The sequence below is a fragment of the Oncorhynchus keta genome, chromosome 32 (genome assembly GCF_023373465.1).
Source record: "Oncorhynchus keta strain PuntledgeMale-10-30-2019 chromosome 32, Oket_V2, whole genome shotgun sequence".
NCBI classification, from domain to species: Eukaryota; Metazoa; Chordata; class Actinopteri; order Salmoniformes; family Salmonidae; genus Oncorhynchus; species Oncorhynchus keta.
In genome coordinates, this window is record NC_068452.1 from 5,237,199 (window position 1) to 5,254,109 (window position 16,911).

General features: G+C 45.1%; 2 protein-coding genes across 2 annotated transcripts in view; both read right to left on the reverse strand.

The window, feature by feature from the left end:
• LOC118365709 (neuroblast differentiation-associated protein AHNAK-like) overlaps window positions 1-389 on the reverse strand; it is a 39,199-nt gene extending 38,810 nt beyond the window's left edge. Inside the window, exon 1 of the mRNA XM_052490158.1 lies at window positions 240-389. The gene's annotated coding sequence lies outside the window, so the exon portion shown is untranslated. The remainder of the gene's footprint in view (window positions 1-239) is intronic.
• A 653-nt stretch (window positions 390-1,042) lies between these two features.
• On the reverse strand, window positions 1,043-16,350 carry LOC118364887 (ATP-binding cassette sub-family C member 10-like). Its single transcript, XM_035746680.2, is given in 23 exon segments — window positions 1,043-2,223; window positions 2,388-2,500; window positions 2,656-2,753; window positions 6,601-6,746; window positions 6,956-7,209; window positions 7,502-7,662; window positions 8,385-8,554; window positions 8,795-9,138; window positions 9,808-10,000; window positions 10,730-10,862; window positions 10,958-11,143; window positions 11,336-11,413; window positions 11,527-11,716; window positions 11,903-12,001; window positions 12,246-12,417; window positions 12,531-12,610; window positions 12,717-12,868; window positions 13,025-13,181; window positions 13,480-13,707; window positions 13,953-14,949; window positions 14,951-15,319; window positions 15,562-15,763; window positions 16,276-16,350. Coding segments are annotated over 22 exon segments (4,647 nt in total). The 5' UTR covers window positions 15,753-15,763; window positions 16,276-16,350; the 3' UTR covers window positions 1,043-2,087.
• Between the last annotated feature and the right edge of the window lie 561 nt (window positions 16,351-16,911).

Here is a 16,911-nt window from a genome sequence, read left to right on the forward strand (position 1 = left end):
TGTAAGAGATTAGAGGCCGACTGAGATTTTCCCCAAGTCAGCCCCCTGAACCTCTCTGATTCAGAGGCGTTAGGTAACAAGCGGAAGACACATTCCAGTTGAATGCATTCAGTTGACCCTTACAATGACATCATTGTGGACTTTGTAAACACTACAATAGTACCTGACACCATATAGTCTGGATGGAGTACTTCAGCAAAGGGTTCAAAATGTAAATAGACAACAAATCAAAATCTTACCTTAGTCTCCATTGGGTTGTTTTGATCATGCAGTTTCTTGTTACTCCGCCACCGAGGAGTTTTGCCAGCGATGTGAGAAAGTTGTGACAGTGTTAGCAGTCCATGCTGTTCCGTACTCCTGTAGGACTGCCTACCCCTTGCCTCACTCAGCGAAAGCATACCCTCCCCAAAGCAAACAAACTGGTTCCACCTTCGGCATGCCTTCCAGGTGCCTCACTCAGTGAAACCAAACCCTCCCCAAAACAGACAAACTGGTTCCATCTTCAGCATCCCTTCCCAGCAACAAACCGTCACACACATTCTCCAGTCCAGGTAGGCAGGGCGATCACTGAAACCTGGCCTCCCAAGATTGGAACTGTGAGATGGAGAGTGCTCTGTTTTTCTCTGACATACCAAGACAGGTGGAAAATAATAATTGTCTGTTGATACAACAAAAATGCAGGTGTGCCAAAGAGTTGTCTTGTTTCAAGGGAGGGGCTGCTAGGCGTTCATTCATGACTCATGGTAATTATAAGGCACAACAATGAAGGTGTGGCATGATCTAGGGATGACGACTTGAATAGAACTGATTTATGAGACATCATAACATTCTTACTGTGTAACCATACCTTTAAGGTGGGGCTACTCCTTCCAATTACCATTAAATGACAATTATGTAATCGTACTGACATTTTGATGAACCCAAACTCAACAAAACAATAACGAGATGTGTAAATCATAGAAATATAGTGACTAATTATGACGATTGTCATAATGATGTTCAAGCAAACTCAATAAATCTAAAAAGTGACCAGACGTGTAAAACCAGTGCAGCCATTTTATTTTGAAAATGTTACACCTTCATATTACTGTACATGAGAGTACTGACCACTACTGAAAACACTGCATGTAAAGGCAATTCTCCCTGAGATGTTCTCTCTTACAGTATATTACAAAACAGAAACATTCTCAAATGACTGATATACAGTAGTTCTGCTACAGAATGGCTTGAAATCCTCAGACATAACAATACTATATTCCAAACAAATGTGCTCTGTGAGAATGGTAAACAAATAGAGAAATAGCAACTTTAAATTGTCTTTATTTATCACAAATTATATTTGTCTGGAGCATGTCCGTGCAGAAAACAGTGTGTAAACATGTGTTTTATCTATGTGAAGAATGTCCATTATTGTGCACTCTAGCTATACAGATCATTCTGTCAACAGACCAGGTGCAAAAGGAATCTCAGACATTCATAAATGATTGACGGTGCTGCAAAGCGAATGACTGACTTGTCTAGGAAGATAACTTTTCAGTCCAAATCATTATAGCGCTATAAAATACTCACTTCATACAAAAGCAATTCAAGTACTTTTTCATTGTTTCTTCATTACCTCTGTGCTATTGACACATCGACAGTTCTTTCATACCACATTAACGTGTTTCATGAATAAAAAGCAGAGAAATTCCACATGACGCCCAGGTTAGAAAATTAACCTGACTTCCTAAAATGTAGTAAAAGAATAATCTCGCTCGGGTTGGACTATTCAGACCTTACTCTCTGAGGTCAAATGTCAGGCGGTGAGCCTCAAGGCAGAAGTCGCCGCCCTTAACTACAGATCTAGGATCAAATTACCCTACACCAAATCCTAACCTTAACGATCATGGGCATAAAAAAATATATAATCTGACCTTGGACCAGTAATTATTATAGTGCCAACTTCTACCACCTCCATTGGACGGGTGGTTGGTTGGTCCACAGAGTCTGACCACCACTGGCCTCCTGTGGGGAAACAGAGAGAGATCTCCATTGACATTTCCCATTGTCATTTCCCATTGTCATTAGTCCTCTGATAGCTTCTCTTCTCACTCTCCCCTCCCACCAACCAGCTTGCAGAAAATGGAGTCGTCTCTTTGGCACAGATCAGCAGGGGTATCAAACTCCACCACCTTCCCAGAATGCATCACCAGCACCCTGTCTGAGTCCATGATGGTGTTGATTCTGGTGACAGAGAAAGAGAAAATCAAGGTGTCACTTTATTAAACTAGGACATCAAATTACATTAAAAATGTACCATAAAAACTCAAGTTATGTATAATTCAGTATAAATGTCTACTAAAGCACTTAAGATCATTATGTAAAGTTGTGTTCACTGAATAATTTACCTATGGGCAATGGTGAGGACGGTCTTGTCTTGAAACTTCTCTCTGATTGTCTGCTGTAGCAGTTTGTCAGTCTTTTGGTCAACGCTGGCTGTAGCTTCGTCAATACACAGTATCTATAGAGAGGAAACAATGGTTGAGAAATAAAGCCATGCTAGTAATTGATACGGATGGTTGAGAATTCAAAGCCATGTTAGTAATTGGTATGGATGGATGAATTCAAAGCCATGTTAGCAATCGATATGGATGGATGGTGTGGGCTGGTTCTTACATTAGCTTCAGTCAGCAGAGCCCTGGCCAGACACAGCAGCTGTCTCTGTCCCAGAGAGAGAGACTTGCCCCGCTCTCCCACCTCAGCACCTAGACCACCTAAGATACACAAATACACTCACAGAGGTTAGTGAGGCCACCTGACCCAACTCTTACAGACACAAACATGAACTAATTACTACCTTCACTCTCTTCCTTTCCTCACTCTCCTTTACTTCCTTGTTCTTTCACTCTCACTTGGTTTGATACCAGGAGTGAAATTAGAATTAATTTCTTACCGCACAGGACATGCCACGTTTTTAACATTTTTAAATGGGTCTAATCTAGGGCTGTGGCGGTCATGATATTTTGTGATTTTAAAGCAAATAACTGCCTGTCTCACAGTAATTGACCGTTATTAAAACACATTTGGCATCTCCTGGCTTCCACACCGATGCAGACCTTTGGAACCTCTACATGTTCTAATAAGTCTATGTAATATAACCTACACCATCACAATAAATCCATTATTTATTTTAGACAGGTCTAAAGAGACAATGGTATTAAGAAAATGTAGTCTGTTTCAGAAGAACAGAATAGCATACTCTGAGTTGTCATTATGTTAGGCGATGCCATATGGCTGTGGGCTACACTAGTTCATTTAGCAGACAAGATTTGCTTAGAATTCCGTGGCAGTATTTTATAGTATGAAGAATTCAATTGAACATAGCTGAATAACATAGAAAGGATGCTTTCTCCAAACGATTTCTAAAGGGAGTACACGGCAGTAGGCTATAAGCACGAATGTTCCAAAATGCAATCAATTAGCGGGAAAACGCCATTCTCAAAAGGGACCATAATGCGATTATGCATGTAATTAATTTAATTAATTTAAAAGGTTCATTTTTATGGTGAAAATTATTTTCCCCAAATGTGTAACTCACGCACTGCCTGTGTATGTACGTTAGCCTCTACACCGGTTGTAAAAACGGATTAATGAGCTTAAATTTTAAGAAGTTATTTGGCCACTTTAGTTGTGATTCAAACCTTATCAAAACATATAGGCCTATGGGCTTAGGCTACAGGAGTTGTTTCTTGCCTTAATGCACACAAGTGGGATCATTCACAAGTGAAGGGCTAATAATGTCACCCATTAGACTATTCTTGATTTAATCTTGCCTTTACATATACTAAATAATATGTGTCAAATTAGTTTTCATTTATAATGGACCATTATCATGGACCTGTCTCGGAACAGGGGCAGGGGGAAAAATACATGTAATCTATGCGCTTAAATAGCGAATGGAGTTTTCCCGTGGTTAATTTTAATACCAGCCAGGTAGGCTATACTTCTGTTTTAAAGCAAAGCTATGTGTTTAATATTAGGAAAGCCTAGCCTATAGAAAGCTGATGGCCTCTATTAAAAAGAAGATCCCATCAAAACACTTTTCCCCCACAATTGCATAGCCTATAGAAATGTTGCGCAACATGAGCTCATCATGAGCTCATCGATTACGTTTGCATCAGAGTGACAATAGAGTGCTGAGTACCAGGCAGTTAGCTAGTTTGGTAGGCTACTAGTGATCAGCAGCAGCATCAGAGCTTGGAGAAGCATAGTTACCATGACTAAACGGTTACGTGGAATTTGACTGCGTTCCTGGCTCGTGACTGCCGGCGTGGCGGTAATATGTTTCACCCTAACAGCACTAGTCTAATCATAGAATGACAAACTCAGCAAAAAAATAAACGTCCTCTCACTGGCAACTGCGTTTATTTTCAGCAAACTTAACATGTGTAAATATTTGTATGAACATAAGATTCAACAACAGACATAAACTGAACAAGTTCCACGGACATGTGACTAACAGAAATTGAATAATGTGTCCCTGAACAAAGGGGGGTTCCAAATCAAAAGTAATAGTCAATGCAGCTGGTGGCCACACCAGATACTAAGTACTGCAGTCCATCTCCTCTTCGTGGACTGCACCAGATTTGCCAGTTCTTGCTGTGAGATGTTACACCCCTCTTCCACCAAAGGCACCTGCAAGTTCCCGGACATTTCTGGGGGGAATGGCCCTAGCCCTCACCCTCCGATCCAACAGGCCCCAGACGTGCTCAATGGGATTGAGATCTGGGCTCTTCGCTGGCCATGGCAGAACACTCCTGTCTCCTGTCAGACATTCCTGTCTTGCAGGAAATCAGCCACCCTGCTCGTTCTGTGCGTGGTGGCATTGTCATGCTGGAGGGTCATGTCAGGATGAGCCTGCAAGAAGGGTACCACATGAGGGAGGAGGATGTCTTCCCTGTAACACACAGTGTTGAGATTACCTGCAATTACAACAAGCTCAGTCCAATGATCCTGTGACACACCGCTCCAGACCATGACGGACCCTCCACCTCCAAATCGATCCCGCTCCAGAGTACAGGCCTCGGTGTAACGCTCATTCCTTCAACCATAAACACGAATCCGACCATCACCCCTGGTGAGACAAAACGTGACTCGTCAGTGAAGAGCACTTTTTGCCAGTCCTGTCTGGTCAACCGATGGTGGGTTTGTGCCCATAGGCGACGTTGTTGTCTGGTGAGGACCTGCCTTACAACAGGCCTTACAAGCCATCAGTCCAGCCTCTCTCAGCCTACTGCGGACAGTCTGAGCACTGATGAAGGGATTGTGAGTTCCTGGTGTAACTCGGGAAGTTGTTGTTGCCATCCTGTACCTGTCCCGTACCTGTCCCGCAGGTGTGATGTTCGGATGTACCGATCCTGTGCAGGTGTTCTTACACGTGGTCTGCCACGGTCTCTCCTGACTCCCTGTAGCAGTCTTAGGCGTCTCACAGTACGAACATTGCACTTTATTGCCCTGGACACATCTGCAGTCCTCATGCCTCCTTGCAGCATGCCTAAGGCACATTCACACAGATGAGCAGGGACCCTGTGCATCTTTCTTTTGGTGTTTTTCAGAGTCAGTAGAAAGGCCTCTTTAGTGTCCTAATTTTTCATAACTGTGACCTTAATTGCCTACCGTCTGTAAGCTGTTAGTGTCTTAACGACCGTTCCACAGGTGCATGCTCATTAATTGTTTATGGTTCTTCATGGTTCATTGAACAAGCAAGGGAAACAGTGTTTAAACTTTTTACAATGAAGATCTGTGAAGTTATTTGGATTTTTACAAATTATCTTTGAAAGACAGGGTCCTGAAAAAGGGACGTTTCTTTTTTGCTGAGTTTAGATGCATAGATTACATATAGAATCCCTATTAACTTTATTAACCAGTCATGAGGTTTTCATTTGATTGTGAAACAATCACTTCAAAAGGCACTCCTGTTGGTTACCCACGCACGTTTGGCCACTCACAATATAATTCCAGCATCCACAGTGCACCTGCAATTTGCTGAATGGAAAGACAAATCTGTTACAAAAAAACTAAATGTGTAATGACATTCGGCGATTGTCATTAGAGCCACTACACTTGTATCCCGAAATTATGCATCCAATGCTGTATGCACGCATCTCGGTCACTTATCTCCATCTTTCCAACATTTTAGTGTTTTCTTCGAACCACAGGTATACGGACCGATTTCAAGTCAACTCGCTCATTTTCATGCAGCCGACATGCGGTAATGTTAAATAATGTTGTAATTCAATATAGTTTTTTCTGCATTTCCTTTAAATTATTGCGATGGGTCACGTTTTACTGGTACGGCGTACCACCACTATTTATTTTGTTGGTACCGGAATGTACCGGCTTACTTTCACCTCTGTTTGATACCCCTCTTCTCTCCATTGGGCTCTCATTCAGTTTGTCTGTTTAATTCAACTACTCCTCCTATTTGTCATCTGCTAGATCACCCTCTCATTTGCATGATTTTTCATCATCTCCCTTCTATCACCATCACAATCTCCCTACTCTACTGTCCTCAATCCTCTCTTCCCCCTCTCTTTCTCTCCCACCCTCACTCTCTCTCACCGATGTGGTTGATGACAGGGCTGAGGTGACAGTGTTCCAGGGCCTCCAGTAGCCGGGGGTCAGGGTGACGTCCACATGGGTCCAGGTTCTCTCGCACTGTCCCGCTGAACAGGAAAGGGTCCTGGGGGATGATGGCCAGTTTGGACCTGAAGGGGGAGCCACAAATACAGTGGAAATGGATCCGTCAACTACTCTAGAGTCATCGATTTTTTTGTAGTTCAAAATAAGCAGACATGCTTGATGAATGTCATCAGCTATAAAGAGCTTTTATTACAGATGCACAGATCCCCATCATCATCAGTTTAAAAAACAAAATTAAAATCATATCACCACCATCATCTCTTAATCCTCTCACCTGAGCTGGGCCAGTCCCACCTGGCTGGTGTCCACTCCATCCAGTAAGATCTGACCCTGGTTCAGCTCCACCATGCGGAAGAGGGCCAGGAACAGGGTCGACTTGCCTGAGCCCGTCCGGCCTACCACCCCCACCTTCTCCCCAGGCCGGACCACCAGGCTCACCCCGTCCAGGGCGTTGGGCAGCCCCTCTCTGTAGGACAGCACGGCCCCACGGAACTCCACCCAACCCTGCTCCGGCCACGAGGTGGGCACCTATGGTAAAGACGGAAGTAGATGGGTCCTCAGTCATGTAACAAACGTACTTGTTTTCTATTCCCCTGAATGGCCACTTCAGTAAGAAGTAACTGACCAGGCTAAAATACCCAAAGAACTTGAACAAATAGATTTAGTAATTTTAGAAATAACACCTATCCAACACCTCATAAAGACAACCACTGAAAACCTGGCGTACACTTCTGACATTGAAACAAAGGAATTATGAAGCCTCAATGGAGTGCAACTGAGTAGCATGCTATAAGACACACGTCCTCACAGGACTCCTCACCTGTGGGTTGCTGTGTTGTGGCTCAGTGGGCAGGGTGGTGGAGTACTCCTCGGTGCGCTCCACACTCACCAGCTGCATCTCTGTCTGGGTAAAGTTGAAGATGAGGCCTGACAGCAGGCCTGTGATGGACAGAGCATAGGACAGGGACAGACCCACCAGACCTGGCAGGGAGAGCAACCATAGGACAAACAGTTGTTATTAAGGCCTAGGCACAGCAAACAAGACATACACTGAGTATACTCTATACAAAACAATATTGCCCTCAGAACCGCCTCAATTCGTCGGGGCATGGACTCTACAAGGTGTCGATAGCATTCCACAGGGATGCTGGCCCATGTTGACTCCAATGCTTTCCACAGTTGTGTCAAGTTGGCTGGATGTCCTTTGGGTGGTGAACCATTCTTGATACACACAGGAAACTGTTGCGCGTAGAAAAACCCAGCAGCGTTGCAATTCTTGACACAAACGGAGCACCTGGCACCTACTACAGTACCCTGTTCAAAAGGCACTTAAATATTTTGTCTTGCCCATTCATCCTCTGAATGGCACACATACACAATCCATGTCTCAATTTTCTCAAGGCTTAAAAATCATTCTTTAACCTGTCTCCTCCCCTTCATCAACACTGATTGAAGTTGATTTAACAAGTGACATTAATAAGGGATCATAGCTAACACCTGGATTCACCTGGTGAGTCTACGTCATGGAAAGAGGTGTTCTTAATGTTTTGTATACTCAGAGTACATGTACTGATACTACTTCTAGATTCTCCTCTACAGCAGCCTCAACAACTAGTAGACATCAACCGTGTAATCGAGGCCTGTGTTGTGCTAAACCTGTGCTGACTATGGGACACATGCTAACATGCTAGCTGGGTGCTCACCCGGGTCGATGGATTTGAACTGGTGCTGGACGACGGCGATCACGCTGATGCCCGTCACCACGACAACGCCGATCATCTGCAGGCGGATGTCCAGCCACTGCATGGCGGCGTTGCTAAGGAACAGACAGCGCTGGTTCTGCTCCAGACGCCTCTCGTTCTCCTCCTCAAATCTAGAGCCACAACAGACAGACGGAGAACATAAACCTCCTTCCAAAAAAAAATATATATATATATGTTTTGGCTTGGACCTTGGACTGGTCCTAGAGCGGTACAAGTTGAGCCGGCTTTTGTGCAAGCTCAGATCTAACCGCTAACACCCCTGATTCAACTAGCCAAATCAAGGTTGGTAACCACCAGATCTAGAGTGGGTCCAAAATATAAATTCCTCATTCTAACTTTACCGTCCTCACCTGGAGGCACTGGAACTTGCTCGGATGGTACCGAGGCCACTCAGCGTCTCAGAGAAATGTGAATACACCGGCGAGAGGGTGAGGCTGCACAGACGCTTCAGGTCTCTGGATGTGTGTCGGTAGAAGCGCTGTGTGAGGTGGTAGAGCAGGCCCAGGGGAAGCAGGGCCACTAGGAACCAGGGCAGGCCGTAGCTCATCACTACCAGCATGCCCAGCAGGCCGAAGATGCTAGCCAGCAGGATGTTGAGGAAGAAAGGGAGAGTGTCGTCCACGCTGTACAGGTCGGAGGAGAAGCGGTTAAGGATGCGGCCCAGCGGTGTAGTGTCGAAGAAGGTAACTGTAGCCTGGATTGATATAGAGAGAGGCGGGTCAGGGTTAGTTAGGTGTGTTTGTACTCCATCATGGCAATGTAAACAGTAAACACTACAAATACTACGTGTATTAAGGTAGTCTAGCAGTCTGAACCACTGCCTTCAGATCATATATATGGCTGCAGCAAGATCAATGCCTTTTCAGCCTAAAACTATCTTTCCCACTGTCTCACCTCTATCCAATAAAGCATTTTTGTTTATGTACAAAAAAAATATACCTTTAAAATAAATACTACAAAGTGTATAAAACATATAAATTTGTTTTTTTACAAACAGTACCCAACACTAGGAATGTTTGGACAAAACAAGTACACTGTAAATTATCTACAGAACATCAACTCTCACACAGTAGAGGCTGGAATGGATAATGGTTGGAATGGAGTGTTATCAACCACATGGAAACCACGTCTTTGAGATGTTTTATACCATTCCATTGACACCATTCCAGCCATTACTATGAGCCATCCTCCCCTCAGCAGCCCCCACTGCTCTCACAGCATGAGTTGAACCGTGATCATTTTTCCGAATAAATCATAATTATGCTATAAAATGTAAAATACATCTTTTACATGATTGAAACCATGACCATGGTCATGACTAAACCAGTTTCCCGAGGGGTCAACTGAACAGAAGACGCTCAACCTTGAGGACTGTGTCAAGCAGCCTGTTATGGATGACCAATGCTGCACGGATGCCTCCAAAGGCGAAGAGGAAGGCTCGGAAGGCGGTGAAGACCGTGTTGGCACCCGCAATGGAAGAGTAAACTGTCAGATAGAACTTCACCTCCGAGCTCATGTTGGCGAAAGCTGTCGTTTCCATAATATTGACAGGGAACCTGGGGATAAAACACACATTTGAATCAATCTTGTCATGCGTGTGTGCTGCATCATGGAAGTCTCTGCGATTTGACACCTAATCCTTTTACTGCACAATCTAAAGGATTTAGATTTAGAGGCTCTGTAATATCAATGGAGAGTACCTAAGTATGACTTAAAGCAGTGTGGAGTCATAAGTGGTGATGAGTTCTGACTCCTAAACTTGAAATATGGAGTGTTATAGTCTGGTTTCTACACCAGAAGTAAATGGTTATCTGTAGCAGGAATGTATATGGTGGAGGCAATTAAGCTTGGAATGTACTGAGTAAAGGAAAGGAAATCACATCGTTGCAGTCACTGATAAGGGTGGAGAGCTGTGGTTTAGTGAGGAATGTGGGGCAGAGGTCAGGTCAGATTAAGGGAGAAGGAACTGTTTATTGCCCGCATCACTTAACTTCCTGTCTAGCAATAAAGATCATGTCATGTTTAGAGAAGAGGAGGAGGATACTTCACCCAAATTGGGGTATATATACTCGTGCTGGGGGAAACTCGTGCTGTTTTTGTCTGCTCAGCTGTCCGACCCTTTGGGTGAATAAACTTGGTTTGAGCTTTTATAGTTGTCCATCAGTTTTTGCCATGTTATTTAGAACCTAACAGTGGATTATATAAGAGGAATGACACTGCACATTCTGAGTAATTGAATCTAATCCAGTGTATCAGTCTCAACGTTGTAATAACCTCTAACTTACATTAGTCCTCCAGGAGAGAATAGCAGCAGGTGTGGTGAGCTGTAGGCAGGCATGAGAACACTCTGGGCGGAACCATTGTTCTTCAGGTTAGAGATCCAGTGGGACAGCCACCAGTCAGACACATTCTTAGAGGCTGAGACAGAGACAGCAAAATGTAAAATTCATAAACAATCCAGCAAAGCCAACAGAAGTGTGATGTCATATTAAGGCGCTAGGTGGTAGCTGTACCTTGCATGAGGAGTAGGGACAGCAAGATGGAGACAGCCAAGGGCCCTCCTACCGCTCTCCAGTAGGTGTGGTAAACCTTCCAGGCCAGCCCGCCCACCGCCTTCTGCTCCTCCCTTGATAGTGTAGACTCCTCCTCCGCAAACAGCTCATTGGATGGACCCTGCTTCTCCTCTCGCTCAATGACATCTGTTTCAAGTTAGAACGCAAATAAAAACACCTGCCAATTTTTCCATGGAGTAGTCCATCACTCAATTCAACAACAAGGTGTAGAAAATAATCAAATGGACTTTCATTCCTCTGCATCAGTGATATTAGCACTGTGTTGCAAGCAATATATTCCAAAACACAACGCTAAGAGACATAAATGACTACTGGTACCTTTCTCCTTTGCATTACTGTCATTCTTCCGGTTCTTGGGCACTGCTTCGACCAAAGGAAGGACCTCTTCAGGTGTACCTATTTAAAACGAATGAGAAGGACAGAGAGTTTATTCAGACATATGCATTTACACAGAAATGTAATTCATTATTCCATTATCAATTGAGGAACGTAAGGCCAGAGTTCACTACCCGTTTTAATAATTGTTCCATTGTCCATGAGAATCACCACATCAGCTTTGTCCACAAACTCTATGCGGTGGGTGCATAGGATTCTGGTCTTGCTCCTGAGGATCCCCATGATGCATCTCTCCATGAGGTGATGGGCCACGTCAGAGTCTACTGCTGCCAGTGGATCGTCCAGGAGGAAAATGTCTTTCTCCTTGTTCGTTTAAAAGAGAGATTGACATTCAATACAAAAAGCAAATGATGTAATGTTTTCTGCCATCCATTCTTCTAACCTGGCAAAAGCTTGCTTGTTAAATAAAGTTGGAGAGTCACTGATACACAGTCTCTGTCTTTTCTAGATGGCTGTTGTGTTACCATGGATTCTGGTGAGGACTCTTACCATGTAAACAGCTCTGGCCAAGGCCAGGCGAGCTTTCTGTCCTCCACTCAGAGTCACTCCGTTCTCTCCCACCTCGGTCCTGTCCCCATTAGGCAGAATCTGGACAAACAAGACAATTCAGTCAAATATTTTCAAATGCACCGAGTTTGGATTTTGTCTTTATTAACATTCGTTGGATATATAACAAATATATTAGAGGTTGGTCAAGTAAAGTTTGGACTTGGCCAAAATAAAAATGGAACAAGGGATAAAGCTAGCATTGAGGTTGTCTATGAGGATAAGAGAGATTGAAGCAGAGAGAGAGAAACAAATAAAGAAAGTGAAAAAGAGAGGCGAGTCTCACATTGAGGTCGTCCGTGAGCGCACAGGCCTCCACCACAGCCTGGTAGAAAGAACTGTTGTAGTCCTTGCCAAACAGGATGTTGTCCCGAACTGTTGCATGCTGGATCCACGGCTCCTGAGCGGCGAGACCAAACCCATCCTCCCTGCCCTGGACGTATACATCACCTCCACGCCTACAGAGGGAAGTAACAACTCAACGATAGATCCAAAAAGGTCATTGAAATAAACCAACAAAACAAATTTACTTGAGCTTTGTAAGCTTAGTAAATGAGGCGGTGAGCACTACCGGTTGAGTTCTCCAGTGATGGCTGCCAGTAAGGAGCTCTTCCCACAGCCCACCTTGCCCACCACAACAACTAGGGATCCCTGGCAGACAAGAAAAATAAATACTACATCTTTGCTGTGATAAGATGGTTGACCCCATGATTTCCAAGCTGTATAGGTTACATAGTTTGTGATGCAGGGTACACACCTTAGTGATGGATAGGTTGAGGCTATGGAGCATCAGACTTCCTTTGGGGGATTCAGTATCAGAGCTTGTGGGGTGATCTGGCCCCCCAGGCCCCTGCCATGAGAATATGCCCTGACTCATCACAATGGTGTCCTGGGGGTCCCCAGGGGCCACTGTAAGTTGGAGCCACAAAGTCAATGAAAAACATTTCATGCACATATTTGCATATCTCACTTTCATAGACACAGTTATTGCACATGTATTAATTAATAATGTATGTACAAGCAAAATGTACTTTATTTATGCTGAGCACGCACACACACACCTACCGAGACTGAAATATGCATCGAGGTCCTGGTTGGGCAGCTTGAGGAAGCGTTGGATGCGGTCCAGGGACACCTTGGCCTCCAGGATGCCGTTGAGGACCCAGGGGAAGCTGTTGAGGGGGACGATCAGCATGCCCACTAGGGCCAGAGTGGTGAACACCTGCAATGGTGGAGGGAAAGTGTCCCTATTCGAATTAGTCTCATGCAGCCACATCATCATTGTGTTCCTGGTTATCAGTTAGTAGATCGTTCAATCGCTAGTATGTCTGTTCCAATGTCCATTCTAGCATAGCTACCACTTGGAATGTTCTATCCGAAACATTACTTCATACAAGGTGGTATTGCTAGTGAGGACATTGGAACAGATTGATTGCAAAATATTTTGCTCACTTTTATATGGTAACTACTATCGGATGAAGCACTCTAGTTTCACAAAATGAAATATGGACCGTGCCTACCGTGGCTGCAGTGAGCTCATGGCCGAGCAGCACGTATGTGACAAAGGTGATGATAGATATGACTATGGGTAGAGATCCCCAGGTGTACACGCACACAGCGTCCAGGTACTTAATGGCCTTGAGGTGGGACAGCTCTTGCCTCCGAAAATCTGCTATCTTCTGGGCAAAGTAGGCCTCCCAGTTGTAGAACTTGATGACTCGTATTCCAAAGAGGACCTCTGTCATTAGCTGGAAGGCAAGGACAGGGCAGACAGACGACATTGTTGAGCTCACATCTTTAGGTGAAACGTCTGCAAGCAGTTTCGCAGCTTGACATCAAAGACTTCTAAAGTTGTATGTTGTAATTACTACTTCATTACTACTTAATAGCACTGCTCTAAACAATAAAAATAATAGCATTCATATAGGTGTTGCTATGGTTGGAGTGTTAAGATAAAAGTAAAAGATAGTCAAAGTCATAGAGAATTTCTCACCTTGACACGACTATCCTTATGTGTGAGCATGTGCTTGTTATTCTCCATGATCTTCGAGGCCAGCACCTTATTGAGCGGCACCAGCAGCAGAGCCACACCCAGTCCTCCTAGGAAGGCCACACCCACCTGCAGGTAGAGCAGGTAGAGGGCAATGGAGAACTGGAAGGGCAGACTCCACACTTCGTGGAAATTGTTGAAGAAGTTGATCACGTGGTCCGTGTCCGTGCTCATGAAGTTGACCACCTCGCCCAGGGTGAACCGCGCTGCCAGGCTGCCGCCGCTGACCCGCAGTGCTTTCCCGTAGATGGCTGAGATGAGGGCGGCGCGCGCTGAGAGTGAGACCTTCGAGACTTCGAAGGAAAAGATGTTCCGGATGAGGGCAGAGAAGAAGGTGCTGAAGAAGAGGCCCGTGGCACACCAGGCCCCCTGGCTGACGGGGGCCCCCTCCTCTTCCATGTAGTGCACCAGGCTGCTGAGGAGCAGGGGTCCTGCGAAGCTCAGCATGTTGCCCGCTAGCTTCAGCACACCAAGCAGGTAGTAGCGTAGCCCGAAGGCTTTGTGCAACACTTTTAACAGTCCTACCTCCTCCACTGCTATACCCTCCTGGAGGGGTGAAGACCATGTTCTGTTCTGTAGGCTCTTGTTTGCAGGCCTGGGTGTAGTGTTCCTTCTCTGTGTTGCTGCCCTCTGTTGGCAGTCCTCCCAGCAGCGGAGGAAGTGTCGGCGCACTGCACTGGTGCGGAGCCTCCGGGGAAGGAGATAGACATTGCATGGCCTCTCCAGCTCCCCACGCCGGCCGAGCCTCAGTAGAGGGTTCAACCACAGGTACATCAGGCGGGAGATGATGCTACTGCCATCCTCTGCCACCACCTCTCCCGTGTCCTGGTAGGAACTCTCTGGGATGAGGAGAGAGCTGTCTGCATCATTGACGGACATGGAGGTGTAACTCCCTTCACCGACACAGGGAGCAGCGAAGGCCAGGAGGTAGACAAGGAGAGAGTCCCCGGGTGACTGCAAGCACCAGCCGTACCACTCTAAAGGGCTCCGCCAGGTCCAGGAAGGTGGCCTCATGGGCGTAAGCCAGCAGGGTGACCACCAGGTTAGGGATAGGCAACAGGACCAGCAGTAGTAACACAGAGGGACCCCTGGTTCTTCTATAGATGGACCTCTGGAGGACAAGCAGGGCCCCAAAGTGGACCAGCCATGCCAGGATGGCACATCCATCAGCCAGGATGTCCAGGTACATGTCCCCCCGGTGGAGGAGGACCACCAGGACCAAGTCCACCACGAAGAGCAGGGTCACCAGCAGGGCTGAGGCCACCCTGAGGCCCCAACCACACGGGGGAGAGGACCGGAGGAGGCTGCATCTGTGTAATGCAAAAGGATAAAATGGTCGATGAACTGTCTGAAATATGGCCTGGCTAGATATAATAGATATAATAAAGATGCGACTACAGAAAGGGATCTAGTACAGACATGAACTTACTGTTCTGAAGGTAGAAATCAAACATCTTTATTTTACCTAGGTACACGTAGGTACAATATGTGGGTCTGTATCGCATATGCCTTGTGATTTTGTGAGGGGCCTGACTGTGTGACCTCACGTTACCTCTGAGCACTCAGGTAGATGGCACTGAAGACGGCCACTACAGCGTGAGCCAGGGCTCCCAGAACCAGCTGGTTAAAACAGGGGCTGATGGCTCCATCCCGCCACACTGGGAACGGGTCAAGGGTGTCCGTGTGGCAGAGGCCAGAGAACAACTCACTGGGGCCAAAAACAGCCACCACACCTCTCCCCATTCTCCAAGCATCTAGGGAAACGTTTATAAACATCGCAGATATCTATACTACTTCTGTAATTCGTTTTTCAACCTGTCTGATCAAATCTGTCAGCAACACTTGCAGTTGACTACAACCAGGCCTACCGGTGTTTAGCTCGTCAAACAGGTTGGGCTTTTAAGGGTGAGTTCACATAGGCTACAACACAGTTATGTACTAGCTAATTACAGTACATATGTAGCTAAATGTTTTCTTTTGGCTGGTCATAAGAAATGTGTTTGTGTCTCTATAAACAGTCTACATCTATGATTCAGTTGCACATGGTGTAGCTAGCCAGCTGTCACTGTCACTAGTCAGCCACACTCGCTTAGGGGGACATTTGTAAACATTGGAATGAGTGGCTGGCAAATCTCCCACCAGCGGCGTGTGTTATTGTTCGTCAAGTTAATGAAACATTTCCTTTTGCATGATATAAAGCGTATATATATAGCAAGACTCTCTCTGCAATTTGGGGTAACACAATTGTCAAGATAAATTGAAATACCTGTTCACAGCTTTGGATTCAAGGGGGAACGTAGCATCAGCAGTGTTACAACTTCCGGTCACGCGCAACATGTATGTTTTCTCCAAAGCACAGGGCGCATTGAATTCAATGCACTAAATATTGTATCTCTAAATGACAGGGGTTTACGAACCATAACTAAAAGAAAACCACTTTATTTATTTTGTAAACACTCTAATGCAGATTTCCTTCTACTCCAGAAGACTCGCTCCTGCGATTCAGATTCTAGTTTTTGGAAATCACAATGGGGAAATAATGTTTATTATAGTCACGGGTCTTACCACTCAGCTGGTACTATGATATTGCCTCATAAATTTAGAGGTGATATTTCAGAGTCTTGTATGTCCAAAGATGGGAGATGGGTTATATTGATCTCCAAACAAGATACGTGTTTTTTTATTATATGCAATGTGTATAGGTACAACTCTTACCTCAAATAAGACTGATAAGCTTACTGAGCTGCAAAACAAGTACACAAATGCATGGCTTATAATAGCTGGAGACTTTAATGAAACACCTTATAACTCTTTAGATATATTTCCACCTAGAATAGTGCAAAGATCTCCGAATAGTGACATCATAACATACTTTTGCAATAAACTGACAGTGATTGATGCA